This window comes from Monodelphis domestica, chromosome 6 (assembly GCF_027887165.1).
Source record: "Monodelphis domestica isolate mMonDom1 chromosome 6, mMonDom1.pri, whole genome shotgun sequence".
In the NCBI taxonomy this organism is placed as follows: domain Eukaryota; kingdom Metazoa; phylum Chordata; class Mammalia; order Didelphimorphia; family Didelphidae; genus Monodelphis; species Monodelphis domestica.
In genome coordinates, this window is record NC_077232.1 from 15324286 (window position 1) to 15340180 (window position 15895).

Consider the following 15895-nt stretch of genomic DNA (forward strand, 5'->3'; position numbering starts at 1 on the left):
ATAAGTGAATGACATCATGGAGGAATATGAGCACACATGGAATCAACTCAGAGATGAGTGGGTATTTGGGAATTCATTAGGTCTTGGTGATCCAGTTCTCTTAACCATCAAAGCACAACTGTCCCTTACCTTCTAAGCTGTGGTTCCTGGGTACATACTCTTTGCTGGAAAGGTCAGTCAGGTAGAGTTCCTGGTTCTATACCTATTCCCAAATCATCTCCCAGCAGAAAAAGCTAATTTCTTCCACATGTATTAAAATCTAACATCTCTGAGATGTCCTCTGTTACAACTCACTGAGCCTGTTCTCTGCTAGACATGTCTGTTTTTTTTATTTCATAAAGTATATCCATATAGAACATCATTGACTGTTCATAAATGAAGGAACAGAAAATTAAGAAATTCATAACATCTTTCCATTCCAAGAGGTAATGATAAATTCACTCTAAAGAACTAGATATTTATTCCATTGCTGGATCCTTTTTTTCAAATGTAGGAACTCACATTCCTCAGATTTGTCTGCAGACTTTCTTATTCTTCAGTTTGTCTTCCATGTTAAAGGACCTCCAAGGGATGATTTTTGGATGTTCTGTAATTCCAACAACTTGATAGAACTTTTAATTTCATATTGAGATAAATGTTTAGGACCAAATATACATTTTATTTAAGGCTCAAAGACCACATTTTCTCTGGAATTTACTCTCTCACACTACAAACTTATCAACTTATTCATAGGGAAATTAAAACATTAGGTATCTACTGAAAAAATTCTACTTCCTTGTAGAAAGAAAAAGTAAAAAACAAAAATAAGAATTGGCAAACAATTTAGGAAAGAATATTCTTCACTGGAGAATTAAGGAAATTTTCATCAAAGGGGTGAATATTCAATTGATCTTTTAAAAAAACAAACAGTTTTTTAGCACCTAGGAATTGTAACCATCATTCCAGAAACATAAAACAGTAGACATAATGTAATGGAGGAAAGAAATCAAAGTTTAAGTTTAAGGGAGACTCCTTCTACAACTATACTGGTATATAGAAATAACTTTTTTACCTACAGCATTACCATTTCCTTTTTACTTCTCTTATAAATATAACCATTTGTAGTTGGTTCATAAACAATTGAATTATTAAATATAGACAAAGGTATATCTTATACCATATCTAACAAATATGTACCCAGGATTTTTTCTTCCTTTCAGTAAAATCATTGTTCAGGTTTGATGTATTGTATCTGCTTGTCATTTAGACAAAACATAAACTATTATTTCACTTTTAAGTAACTTATTATATTGTGTTATATATCAACACTCTAATGATGTATTATCTTACATTTTAAAATTCTCAAAACATGACACTTCCTTCTGGGGACAAACACTATTTTGATAATCCTGCACAGTGCAGTCTTGATTTTTGTGTTTCTCAGACTATAGATTATGGGGTTCATGAATGGAGGCAATATTGTATAAGTCATAGAAATCAGAAGATTCTGGATTGGGGATGCATCTGATAAGGGACCTAGAACTGTGACCATGCCAGTAAGGACAAATAAGAAGAAGATAATCAACTGAGGAGAACAGGTAGACAAAGCTTTGTAGCGTCCTTCCACAGCTGGCATTTTAAGTACAGTAGAGAAGATGTAAGTATAGGATATAATTAAAAAACCAAAGCAGAATAATACTATAGTTGAACTAGTAGCAAGGAGAACATACTCAGTATTACGAACCTCAGAGCATGAAACCTTCAAGATATGAGGGATATCACAAAAAAACTGATGGATCACATTGGATCCTGAGAAAGGTAAGCGGAACATGTTCCCTGTATGTAGAGCTGAATAGACACACCCAGTGAGCCATGAACTGGTTGCCACCCAAATGCATCGGGCTGGTGTCATGATTACCCCATAGTGCAGGGGCTGACAGATTGCCACAAAGCGATCATAGGACATGGCTACAAGCAAAGCAATCTCTGTTGCTGCAAGGAAGCTAAAGAAAAATATCTGAACAGCACAGCCATGCAAAGAAATGGTTTGATTATGTGTCAGAGAAGACACAATGAATTTGGGAAGAGTGACTGAGATGTAGCTGATATCCAACAAGGATAAGTTACTCAGAAAAAAATACATTGGAGAGTGAAGGTGTGCATCAGTGACAATGGCAGCGATAGTGAGAAAATTACCTATCACAGCTGCTATATAAATCAGCAGGAATAGCATAGCATGTAAGACTTGTAGCTCCCTGATGCTGGAATATTCCATGAGGAAGAATTCCATGATGATGGAGAAATTTCCCATGAATGCTTGTGTACTATAATTCATCTTGAAACAACATGAGTAGAGGATATCAAATTCTAAAAGAAAGAAAATAAAAACTTCTAACTACATAGAAAATTCATGAAATTCATTCCCACTAATCATGCCACAATGACAATCAGATCATATTTAAAGATCCAAGTTAATACCTAATTGGGAGCAGAACTGGCACTGTGCAACATGGGCATAATGGTCCCAGAGCAGAGACCTCTTTGCTATTGAAAGTTTTTAAAGATATATAAAGATAAATGCAAGTGTATGAGAGAATAGATGATATATTTGTCCTAATACATAACTATTAGCTAGCATTAATTTTCAATATACATTTTCCATAGAAATATAGAAGATGGGGGCAGCTGGGTATCTCAGTGGATTGAGAGCCAGACCTAGAGACTGGAAGTCCTAGGTTCAAATATGGCCTCAGACACTTCCCAGCTGTGTGACCCTGGGGACGTCACTTGACCCCCATTGCCTAGGCCTTACCACTCTTCTTCCTTGTACCCAATACACAGTATTGACTCCAAGACAGAAGATAAGGGTTTAAAAAAAAAGAAAGATAGAAGAGACTTGATATCTTAGCTCATGAAGAGGATGTTTTCAGCTCAATGGAATTCTTAGGAGCTTTGATCTTTTGAGTTCAGAAGACTGATTCATCTAATCAAAGGGACACTAACATACAAAACAAATTTAACCAGTATAGAGAAATTTTCCAAGGAATTTTTCATGCTAGATATATATTTCAAACCCTTACCCATTTAGAATCAATACTGGGTATTGGTTCTAAGGCAAAAGAGTAGTAAGGGCTAGATAGTGGGGGTTAAATAACAACTAGGAAGTGTCTGTGGCCATATTTGAACCCAGGACCTCCCATGCCTCATATGTTAGTATGTGACTAATAAAATTTTTAAGTTGGTTTAAGAGATGGACATGGCCTTAGCATCTATTTGAAAATTTTATCAGTATGGTATTGTAGGGTAATGGAAAGAAAGAAAACTTTCTGTTAGCTGAATTGGATTTAAAGCTTTTCCCAGACATGATTAGGCTTTAGAGTAAATCAATCATTCTCTCAGAATTCATATTCCTCATTTACATACTCAGGACAATAATGGTGGGTACTCACAATACATGACTGTTACAACAAAGTGTTTTGAAAACTCTAAAGTAAAATATGAATGAATTACTTTTATTAAAATATAATTTTTAAGAAGATGAAAGACAGATCAATGTACAATTAGCAGAGATAGTGGGGAGTTCGAAATTAAACGTTAGTCTCTTGGTTCCTTTCCCCTTCCAGTACTTTTCTAAGTTAGTCATTCATACAAATATTATAATCTCCCTAACTCCACTGCAACACAATCCTAAACTTGGCAGAAATGAAAACACTAAAACATTAAAATGTAAACTGGTGAGATTTTAGATGAAAAGACATACTCAATCCTTCCATTTGTAGGAAGCTTAAATAGCTCAATTATATGAAAAGGGTCTCTATACAATGAACAATATACAATGGACATGCTTTCAGATCTTAGAATATATCCATGCTTTTACTCCTGACTATTCACCTACACAAATTTCAAAAGGAGTATGGAAACCGAAATTGACTGTATTAAAATTGCCCTCCCTGGGGAAATCTGGAGTGGCTTTCTGAAGAAATGGACTCAAGCCAAAAGTGACTATAGAATAGGAGAGGAAAGATTATTTGGTTCCATCTTCCTCAAGTGGTACCACAGATAAAGAGAATGCTTTAGAGTCAGTTATTAAAGAGTAAAAAGACTACAGTTATCCATTAAAGAGCTAGACTGGTCTAATAGTAGTCAAAACTATGGAGCAAGTACAATCACCAAGTGATCTGCTCAAACCAGACAGTGATTTGGCACATTTAGCTAAAACACTGAACCCAAGGAAAGGCAAGCTCACCTGGACCAGGCATCCTGGAGAAATAGTGCATCTCACCAAAACCAGGCCAGTTACCAAAGTACCTTTGTTTTACCCAAATACTCACCCTATTTGTTGGAGAGTAGGATCCTTGTAAATGGACATTAGCTCTATTATTCCAATGACAGCTTTGATTTTAATAACACTATTTTAAAATTATTTTCAGCATTTTCAATTTAAAAAATGTGTTTTTAAAGCCATATATATTAATCTGGTGTACAGGACAGTATTCCATATGGTATTTAACTTTTTCTAAAAGGTGATTCATCTCTATGGACACAAAAAATATTTGTTTCAAGTGAATATATAACCTTTTTCTTATCTTTGTTCATTAATTATTAATTTTTATTTATTGGAATATAAGTTAATAAATTAATAAATAGATATAATTTGATAATTTAATTGATCAATATTTGATTTATACTTTCCTTTAAATGACACAATCCATCACACACATTTGCAGTTTGTACCAAGAAGAAATTTTCCTCCTGTCTTATCTAAATCATTTTGATTTTTTTAGATTATTATACTGAGCTTTTCAGAATATGTAATTCTGAATCACAGGGGATATATACTTTAAGGCCAAGGGAAAAAATTCTGAGGCATTAAGATGGTAAAATTGTATTCATAATTGCCATTTATACATATATCTAATCATTTTATACACAAAACATGAGATAATTTTACTATATTATATATATATATATATATTCTATATATACATATATTCTTCCCTAAAAATAGTAATAACAATAATAATTTCATTATACTGATAATTGATGTTAGATAATAAGACTATCTTTCTTTTTCTTATCTAACCCAAGGTGTTCACAGTGATATTTCAAATATGTTCATTGATTAATTGATAATAAATTAGAGGTTAGATTGCCAGGTATGAAGTCAGAAAGATTAATCTTCCTGAATTCATATGTGGTCTCATACACTTCTTACTATATATGAACAGTTATTTTGTCTTTGTGTCTCAGTTCCTCATCTGTAAAATGAACTAGAGAAAGAAATGGCAAATGAATCCAGTATTTTTTGCCAAGAAAACCCCAAATAGGGTCATGATGCTTCAGACAAGATAGAAATGATTGAATTTGCACAAAATGTTAACAGAAAAGGAAGCTATGAGAAGACCAAATATCCCTCTGGGAAGGAAACTCTACAACTTTATTACAAATGAATTGCATTCTTAGTTACCTGCAGTCCTGAGAATTTATGTGACATGCTCATTGAATCAAATATAGGTTGTGTAAAAAACTTGGATTTAAATCCATCTTTCTTCCTTTAAGCCATCTTTCCAGTTACTTGTATGCGACTTGAAAAAAAAAAAAAACATTGATTGTAGCATTATTTTTAGCTTCAAACTTCCTGTGCAAATACTTTGAGAAATTTAACTACCTCACCTTGCTCAGTTTCACTTCGGAACAATATTGTACATTGACACTTACCTGATGCAAAGGTGATGTCTGTATAAGTGTGATAGAAAAGTAATAATAATTAAAACAATAATAATAAAATAATAAAAAAAATTAAAACTAATACTTATAATCAAGTCCTCCAAGGAAACCAGTTAGAGACTATAGGTTTTATCCTCATTTTATGGAGAAGAATAAGAGGCTCAGAGACTGAATTATTTCCCTGTATCCATACATCTCCTGTTGAAGAATCAGAATGAAATTTTCATTGTTAAACCATAACACAACGAATCTCTGAAGTATACCAACTCTGGTAGACATCAAAATCAGGATACTGAACACACAACAATCAACTAAGCAAACTGACCAGTCATAAAAATAGGAAAAAGTGCATGTGAATAATTTAGTCACCCATTTCACACATACAGAGGTACAGACATATGTTGTTGTTGTGTTGGTTGTCTCTTGAACCGAGGATGACGATTGTCTGTGTGCGTTTTTGTGCACAAAGACACTTGTGCATGAAGATTTAAGTGGAAAAGTCGATGCACAGAGACAGCCCCACTCTCTCAGCTTTGGAAGCCTGGGTCCATTGGCACAAAAAGTCATTACACCTGGAGACTTCCTAAGCTGCATTGGATGGCCACGTTGTCTTTTGTGCTCCAACACGCCCTAAGCACTCCACAGTGCCTTGCTGCATCGCCATCTCAGCCATTGAACCTTCTTATTGGTTTCTTCCATCTGTTCAGCAGAAGCAGTCTTCACATGCTGGGTGAGCAAAGCCCTAGTTCACCAGGGGTCAACGGCGACCCGATGGCTACCCTCACAAGGTTTAGCGGGCCTGTCAAAGCTGTTGCCCGAGGTGTGGCCGCTGCCGCATGCTAGCAGCTACTAGGAGCCACAAGTGAGAGCTGGGTGTCAGTGGCTGGAGAGCTGCCCTAGAAAGGCACGACAAGCCCTCCATACCAGAGGTATTACCCCTCCCTGAGCACCCCATACACCCCTACAGACATATACATGTATAAAAATACATTCATCTATAAAAGCATAGATATTATATATGTATATTATATACTATATATATTATACATAAACATAAATATGTGTATCCATGATATATGGATAAGGAAACTGGCACAGGTATTTTCCTTTACCTATTTGTAGGGGATAGACAGGATCCAAAAAGTATGACTTTCTCCACTGAATCAATTTTGTTCTCATTTGGAGTTTCAGAGAAGGGGAGCTGAAACTGAATCATGTGAAGCTATTGGCTGTGATGAAACAGTGATGATTTTTAGATGAGGACAAATATATTGCCAAATGGCCTTCATGGGAACCACTTCCTGAAGTCCCCAGAGAAGCCAGAGTTGTCTTTCCTTATTAGTCATAGATGCACTGACCTTTCCCTTGAGTATAATTAGATAAGGTACACATTATTTATAAAAATCATAAGGAAATTACATGTTAAGTGTAATTCATGTATATTCTATGGAGAACCTATATATGTATATAAAAACATATATTATGTATTTAAATAGAGTGATAGGTCCTAAAATTACTAAAAGACTAAAACCTTTTTATTTTGGCCATAAAGGGGGTGCACATGAATTAGATTCTGTTGTCTGACTTCTATTTTAAAACATCATAGAGATTAAATAAATAAGGCCATGTTTGGAACTCAGTGGAGGGTGGGGTGGGGAAGTAGGGCATGTAATCTCTGAGAGGGTAGGTATGGGACTTTGGTCAGGGAGGTAAGGTGGGGGAGGTCTTCTAAAAGGTTCTGCCATCTCTGTCCCATATGATGAAATAAAGAAAGAATCTTACTAGATTCCTTCTCTAGTAATTATGGTCTGGATACCTAAACCTGGGAGAGGAAAAACAGAGAATAAAACTGTAGACAAATGATCCTACTTGAATGAAATTAATGAAATCAAAGATGAAACAAGTATGGTCTTTATCTCCACAATAATTCAATAGTAAACTACGAGTACTAGTTGAAGCACTAAGACAGGGGGATAAAACTGTGATGTGGAATTTTCAGTTTAGCCAAGAAGGAGGAAACTATGTTGTCACTCCAGAGTAAGGAAGGAAGGAAATTTATTATGCATGGATCCAGATGGGTTAGCTCCTCAGGTCTGGGCCCTGAGACAAGGAGCTCTGGATATTGTATGCACAATCATGGAGGGTTTTCAGTTGACCAAAGCGCCCTTGACCAGATCCCCCAAAACCACACCATTGAACAACTTGATGTCCCTCCTTCAATAGAGAAAGTCCAAAAAGCCATTAAACAAATGAGTTCAGGCAAGGCACCTGGTAAAGACAGGATCCCAACTGAGGTGTACAAGGCCTTAAATGGAAAGGTGCTTCGGGCATTCCACATAGTGCTGACCAGCATATGGGAAGAGGAAGACATGCCCCCAGAACTCAGAGATGCCTCCATTGTACCCCTATACAAAAACAAAGGTGGACGAGCAGCCTGTGATAACTATAGAGGCATCTCACTACTCTCCACTGCTGGAAAGATCCTTGCCTATGTTATAATCAACAGACTCCTGTCATCTGTTTCAGAGCAGAACCTGCCTGAATCACAATGTGGCTTCCGACCAGATTGTAGCACCATCGACATGGTCTTCATGGTGAGGCAAATGCAGGAAAATTGCCTTGAGCAGAACCTGAGTCTCTACATTGTCTTCATAGATCTGACAAAGGTGTTCGACACAGTGAACAGGGATGCATTGTGGGTGATCCTTAGCAAACTTGATTGCCCAGCAAAATTCGTCAAACTGATCCAGCTCTTTCATGTCGACATGACAGGAGAAGTCCTATCTGGTGAAGAGACTTCCGATCACCTCAACATCTCCAATGGCGTGAAACAAGGCAGTGTCCTGGCTCCGGTACTATTCAACCTATACTTCACCCAAGTGTTACAACATGCTGTGATGGATCTAGACCTGGGCATCTACATCAAATACCAACTGGATGGATCACTATTCGACCTTCGCAGCCTGACTGCAAAAACAAAGACAATAGAGAGACTCATCCTGGAAGCTCTCTTCACAGATGACTGTGCTCTCATGGCCCACCAAGAAAATCATCTCCAAAGCATTGTGGACAGGCTCTCAACAGCAACAAAACTGTTTGGCCTGACTATCAGCCTCAGCAAAACAGAGGTGCTTTTCCAACCCACACCAGGGAGGCCAACTAACCAGCAGTGCATTACAATCAACGGCACGCAGCTTTCTAACATCAACACTTTCAAGTACCTGGGCAGCACCATAGCCAATAACGGGTCCCTAGACCACGAGATTAATGTCAGAATCCAAAAGGCCAGCCAGGCACTAGGACAGCTACACTCCAAAGTCCTCCAACACAGAGGTATAAGCACTGCGACGAAGCTCAAAGTGTATAACGCAGTGGTCCTCAGCTCACTCCTGTATGCTTGTGAAACATGGACACTGTACCAGAAGCACATGAAGCAGTTGGAGCAATTCCACCAATGCTCCCTCTGATCAATCATGAGGATCCGATGGCAGGACCAAATCACCAACCAGGAAGTCCTCGACAGAGCCAACTCCACCAGCATCGAAGTAATGGTCCTCAAAACCCAGCTATGATGGTCTGGATACATCATCCGCATGGACCCACAGCAAATACCAAGACAGGTATTCTATGGTGAACTGTCAGCTGGACTCAGGAAACAAGGTTGACCAAGGAAAAGATTCAAGGATCAGCTAAAGTCAAACTTGAAGTGGGCTGGCATTACACCAAAGCAACTAAGAACTTGCTACCTCTGTCAGAAGCAGCTGGCGAACCCACATTAACCATGCCGCCACCACCTTTGAAGATGAGCGACGTCAACGTCTTGCCACTGCGCATGAACTCTGACACCAGGCCATAACCTCACCTCCCGTAACAACTGGCATCCCAGGCCCCATGTGCCACAAACTTTGAGCCTCAGTCTTTGGACTTCAAAGCCACATGAGGGTACATCAATAGATTATAATGCACAAAGACAATTGTCATTCTCAGTCACCGAGAAACTACCACTATACTATACTATCTTTCCCTTCCCTTTTCTCTCAGTGCAATCCTCTCTTCCAGCCCTTGACTGATTTTTACATGTCATTCATATGCATAAATATCATATCATACATGCATATTGTTCTGTATCATCACATTTACCTATATATCATATCATCATATATCATTATATACATCATGTTTGTAAAATGGAGATTTGAACCCCAGACTTCAATCCCCAGAAGTCCTTGGTATTTCCAAGAATTCCCTATAATCTCACCTGAGTCTCCACCTGGGCAAGATCACAATTAGTATTTAACTGGCTCTCTGCCTCCCATGGGTTCTCTTCTTGGCCATTTGCAATATGTAGTAAGTAAGCTTTGAATGGGCTAATCAGTCCTAGGCACATGGTTTTCTTATTTTTTATTTTCTTTATTCCTTGATTTATAATGATCCTTTATAAACCTCATAAAATACAACACTTTTATTACTAGAGACTAATTTAATATTTTCAATAATTGCAACCACAAGATTGGATGAGAACTCAATTATTTTTTAAGATAGCCAAGATAATTTTTAAGCCACATTTCTCCAAGGCTTTTCATCAATGCCTCTTGATTCAGCTTGCTCCTGCCTCCATTCATTCACTCCAGCCCAGCTTGACCCAGATCACTCTCCTGATCCCGACCCACCATGGCCCAGCCCCAGGTGATCTCCAGCCTCCGAGCCAGATTGCCCCAGAACCCAGGCTGCTGGTAGCTTGCCCTTGTGTCTTTGGAATCAAAAAACAAGTGGTAAAAATGGGGGTGATCTTTCCTTAGGCTACAATTAGCCCCCACATGGCAAGGGACCATGGGGGGGGGGGCGCAACGAGGATAAAGAAGAGAATTCTCCAAAGAGGAAGTTACAAATATGGATTATTCTATGAGAGAGCAGTGCATTTCCTATCTAAAAGGTTGTTTTTTCATCACTGCCCTGATTCTTTCATTTATCTCACCTGAGATTCACAGACAAAATTCATCTCCCTACAACTCTGCCAATTGGGCCTAGGCCTAGATACAGGAGGTCCTGGGTTCTAGTATGGCCTCAGACACTTCCTAGCTGTGTGACCCTGAAAAAGTCACTTGAACCCCATTTCCTACCCCTTACCAATCTTCTGCCTTGGAACCTGACAAAAAGCATCAAACTGTATTTTTAAAAATGAACTTTAAAGAGACTGGAGGATATATTTTAAAGGCTTTTCAGACTCCAATGTTTTATTTTTAAAAATCTGTATTTTATTGCATTTTGCTGATTGTTTTGCTTAGGATTTAATTTTGTTGATTTTAAGTTCATATATTAATGCATTCAATACTATTCTATAACACTGAATCAGTTTAATGTACTGGGTTTTAAATACTGTTATATTCTGTTGCTTTTCCCCTATAACTATACTGAACAAATGTTCTTGAATAAGCCCATATAAAAACAGCTTTTTTTCTATTTTTGACTTTGTAAATTGTCACATAGAGGATAGATGGACCTCATCAAACTGGTTGCAATCATATAACAACCTTTGGAAAATTTAATGAGCTAAATATCTCAAATTCATTTTAAGGTGTATTTTAGACATGATTTTTAGATTTTTTTCTATAACTCTAATCATTTTGGCTTCTTCTAACAGAAGGTAAGATCCATTTTAGTAGCTGTAGTGAAATACAATTATAATCCTGATCTCACATTTATAAAAATGTTAAAGGATAGGACATCAGAGTCTCATACCAAAGGAGCTAGGAAGTTAATCCCAGGGTATGGTACCCCTGGATGACTCCCCAAAGAGGAGCATCTCTCATTTATAACACTTCAGCTCACTTTAGCAAACATCAACATACAGAGGTTTGTTTTTTTTTCCTAGACTCCTCTGCCATATTTTTAATGATATCTAGATTTTTTGAGGATGTTCTAGACCCAAATAGGTTTTACTTTATTTTTAAATGGATTTGCCAAGGTTGAAAGATTGGCTACATCTGTAAAACTTGTGAAAAATATACATTTCTTTATATGTCATACAGCAGACTTATTTTAAATATGATAGTGGGTTTGTTTGCAATTGTAAGTATTTGGGCTATTGAAAAATTTGGGGATTTTGAATTACTGTTCTTTATAAAAAACTGTTACTTTGTGAAATTCATTTGCTCGTACTCACAGTGGATCATAGCCAGGTATGAAAAGGAAATGGATCTCATTTTTGGTGAGAAACATTGTATTATACATTTTCTTAGCTGATACAGTTTATCAATGACTATAAGCTATATATTTTTTATTTTTAAAACTCTTTTATTATATTTTCTTGCATGTGCAAAATACTCTTTCAGTTTTATTTTTCTATGCTTTTTATATTTGAAGCACACATTACCATTATTAAGATTTTCTTTAACATTTTTATTTTTCAGTAATATGTTTTAAATACATTTGCTATAATGTCAATGCATGCCCCAAAATCTTGAGACTGCAAAAAATGATGCCTCCAATTGTTTAAAAAAATTATGGGACTTTGCTTAATGATTCTGTCTGATTCCAGGATAAGATAATAAAAAAAAAATAGCCATTGCACAGGGCCAAAGAAGCACAAAGCTAAACCTGAATTGCACCAAAAGAGCACAGAGGTCAGAGACCAACCAATCCCAATGGGGTTGAAGAAAATTCTAAGACAATACAAAGGACTTGAACCTAGTGTGAAACTTGAAGTTGCGATGCTTGACATAAGTTAAGACATAGGCCTTCCTTGTATCCACACTCTTTGTGAAAATACTTATAGATAAGTATCTCAAATTTGGCTCCTACCTGGATCCTACAATTTGTCCATTTTCTGTATTTCATAATGAGGAAACTTTCTGTAGTCCTGGCTACTGGCTGGGTAAATGCTTAATTGCTTAAATCATTAAAATTGGGCCCTGATTCAAGGACCTGTTATACATTTATTTTTACTTTACTTGGAATTTTTACACATAAGACTTTGATAATTTACATTTTATCTTTTGTTAATTTGGATTTTTTTGATTTTTTTAAATTTCTTTTGCCAATTGATTCATATACCTCATAACTCAGCAATGCATACCTAAGTGATCTCTGTGATTTTCAATCACTGTCTTCAGTGGAACAATATAAAATTATTATTATTTTAAATTGCAAAGTTTAAGTTCCTTGAGAGAGAAATTTTAGGTTAAGAAACATGATACCTCTCTGAATCCAGAAACTGAACTGTTTGGAGAAGACACCATGAAGATGCCTCCACTGACCACAAGCTGCATGAGAAGATCCAGAGTGAAATTTGGGATGTGGTGATTTGAACTGTGTGGGATTTAAATGCATTTGTTTTGTATGTATACTTTCATGCCTAAGAGGACTGCCCCCTAACTGGCTTTTTGTCAATGCATCTAGCAATTATTGGTTTTGTTTTCTTTTTTCTTATCCTCAAATTATTGTAATTTCAAAGTTGGTAGGTAGCGCAGTTCATCCTGTGGCTGCTATATAAAGATTTTCCTTAGTGGGTTATAACTTGAGAAGGAAAAGGGAGTCTGAGAAAAATGGATGATAAATAAAGACTCAGAGACAAGTTAATTGGTATGGGGAATAGCTTTTGCCCCGGATAATATTTTCCTTTGAAAATTAATTAAAGGAAAATATAAGAAACAGGAGAGCATGTGGAAGTAAGAATTCCTAGGTAGGAATGAGGAGAGATAGGCAGGAATCAAGATAATGAGCGAATTAAGAGAGAGGATCAAGAGAAGGAATAGTGCTGCTTTCTATGCCTTTATTCAGGTGTAGATTGGGAGGTGTTCAATGAATATGTTAACAAAGCATAAGTGATTGTCATTGATTGAAATGATAATGATGACAACAAAGAGGCGTGGGTAAATCCAGCCCTCACTTTGCAAATGAGTGTACTCCAAGCTGTGCTAATGATCTTGCTTTGAACAAAGGCAGCATGGCTAAGTAAAGAGCCAGCTCACAAATCATACACTGACTATCAAGAGATCTGACCATGTGTTTGGTAATACAATATCAATCATACTTCTTAGATGCTTATTATATGACTGGACTGCTACAGTATGTATACAAAACCCAGTCTTCCTCGGGCCTCAGGGGGGAAATATATTATGGAGATTTTAATCCAGACCTCAATCCACATAAGTCCTTGGTATTTCCAAGAATTCACTATAATCTCACCCGAGTCTCCACCTGGGTGAGATCACAATTAGTATTTAACTGGCTCTCTGCCTCCCATGGGCTCTCTGCTCAGCCATTTGCAATATGTAGTAAGTAAGCTTTGAATGGGCTAATCAGCCCTAGGCACATGGTTTTCTTATTTTTTTATTCCTTGATTTCTAATGATCCTTATTAAACCTAATTAAATATAATACTTTTATTACTAGAAACTAATTTAATTTTTACATGTTATCATACTAAGCTTACTTTTCCAACCCTCTTTCTGAGCAAATTCCTTCTATCTTCTCTACTACTGAGCATAATTTTTGAGAATTATAGAAATGCTCTTTCCATGTAGGCATATAAATATTTTTACTCTAATGAGTCCTTTAAATTTTCTCTTTCCTATTTACTTTTGGGGGCTTTTCTTGTGTCTCATATTTGCTCTTCAAAAATGTTTTAGGTCTGTATTATTTCTCAGGAATGCTTGGAAATCTTCTATCTTATTGAATGACCATCTTTTCCCCTGAAAGTATATGCTTACTTTTGCTGGCTAGGTGACTCTAGTTTGTAAACAAAAATCTTTTGCCTTCCTGAATATCATATTCCAAGTCTTACAATCACTTAATATAGAAGCTACCAGGTCCTGAGTGAACCTGATTGTAGCTCTATGGTATTTGAATGCTTTCTTTCTGGCTGTTTGGAGTATTCTTTCCTTGGATGAGAGGCCCTTGAATATAGCTAATATATTCTTGGAATTTGTTATTTGAGGATTTCTTTCTGGAGGTGATCTGTGAATTCTTTCAATTTAAATTTCATTTTTTTCAAGGATCTCTGGGCACTTATCTTTAATAATTTCTTGTAACATGAAATCCAAGGTTTTTTTTTTTTCTTCATCATGGTTTCTGGTACTCAAATAATTCTTAGATTGTCTCTACTAGATCTAATTTCTATGTTAGTTGTTTTTTCAATTAGGTATTTCATGCTTCCCTCTTTTTTTTCATTCTTTTGATTCTGCTTTATGGTTTCTTGATTTCTCATGAAATCATTAGTTTCTAGATGATTAATTTTGATTTTTAAGAACTAGTTTTCCTCCATCAGGTTTTAGTTCTCCTTATTCAATTGGCCCATTTCTTCTTCTATCATTTCATTTCTCCACTTTTCCTCTACCTCACTTAATTGATTTTTGAAGTCTATTTTGAGCTCTTCCAGACTCTGTGTCCAATGCATATTTTTTTGGTCTTTGAGTTCTGTGTCTGTACCTTGCTCTTTATCTTCAAAAAAAAATTCTTTAGAGTTAGGTGCATTTTTTGGTTGCTTGCTTATTTTTCCTATTTAATTATAGGTAATCTCTGTTTACTGGGAAGTGTAAAAAATAGACTCGAATACAGGACTACAATCCCCATGAGCCTTTGCTCCACTTCCCCAGAATGCCTTGTAATCTCACCTGGGCCGAGATCGAGAAGATATTTAAGCAAAGGCTTTTGAAGGGCTCGCCCCTTTTTGGACTTCCGTTTTTGGAGCAGAGGCATCTCTTCCATGATGTGAGGTTATTTTGTCTAGGCCTCTGGCCTAGGCACATGTTTCTTACGTGTATATTCTTAATCTTTAACCTTTAATAAACCTCTAAAAAATATAATACTCCTTGCAGAGAGAAACTAATTTCTACCTGCCTCAGTCTCCCCCTCTCCCCTAAATTTTAATCTTTACAGTTTTTGGCGACCACTAGATTGGATGAGAACTTCTCAAAAAATGTTTTTAGCCTAGAGAATTTTTTTAAAGCCACGATTCTCCAAGATACTCTTTAGAAAACCATCTTGATCGGCTCCTGTTTCTGCTCCTGGCCTCTCACCTGGTGCCCGAGCTGCGCTCCGGCTCCCGGCCCGACCCACCCCGGCGGTCTGTCTCTCACCCATCTGGCCTCCGACCCAGACGGCTCATCACCCAGATCCTCGGAGCAGATTGCTGAGGACTCATTGCGACCAGCTGGTAACAGTATTGGCCACGTGGGCGGAGGGGAGAG

At 36.9% G+C, this 15895-nt stretch overlaps 1 protein-coding gene across 1 annotated transcript; it reads right to left on the reverse strand.

Annotated features, from left to right (window-relative positions):
- Positions 1 to 1309: 1309 nt before the first annotated feature.
- On the reverse strand, positions 1310 to 2314 carry LOC100028667 (olfactory receptor 14I1-like). Its single transcript, XM_001378607.4, has one exon. The coding sequence runs from the start codon at positions 2312 to 2314 to the stop codon at positions 1310 to 1312; it is 1005 nt and encodes a 334-aa protein (XP_001378644.4).
- Positions 2315 to 15895: the final 13581 nt, after the last annotated feature.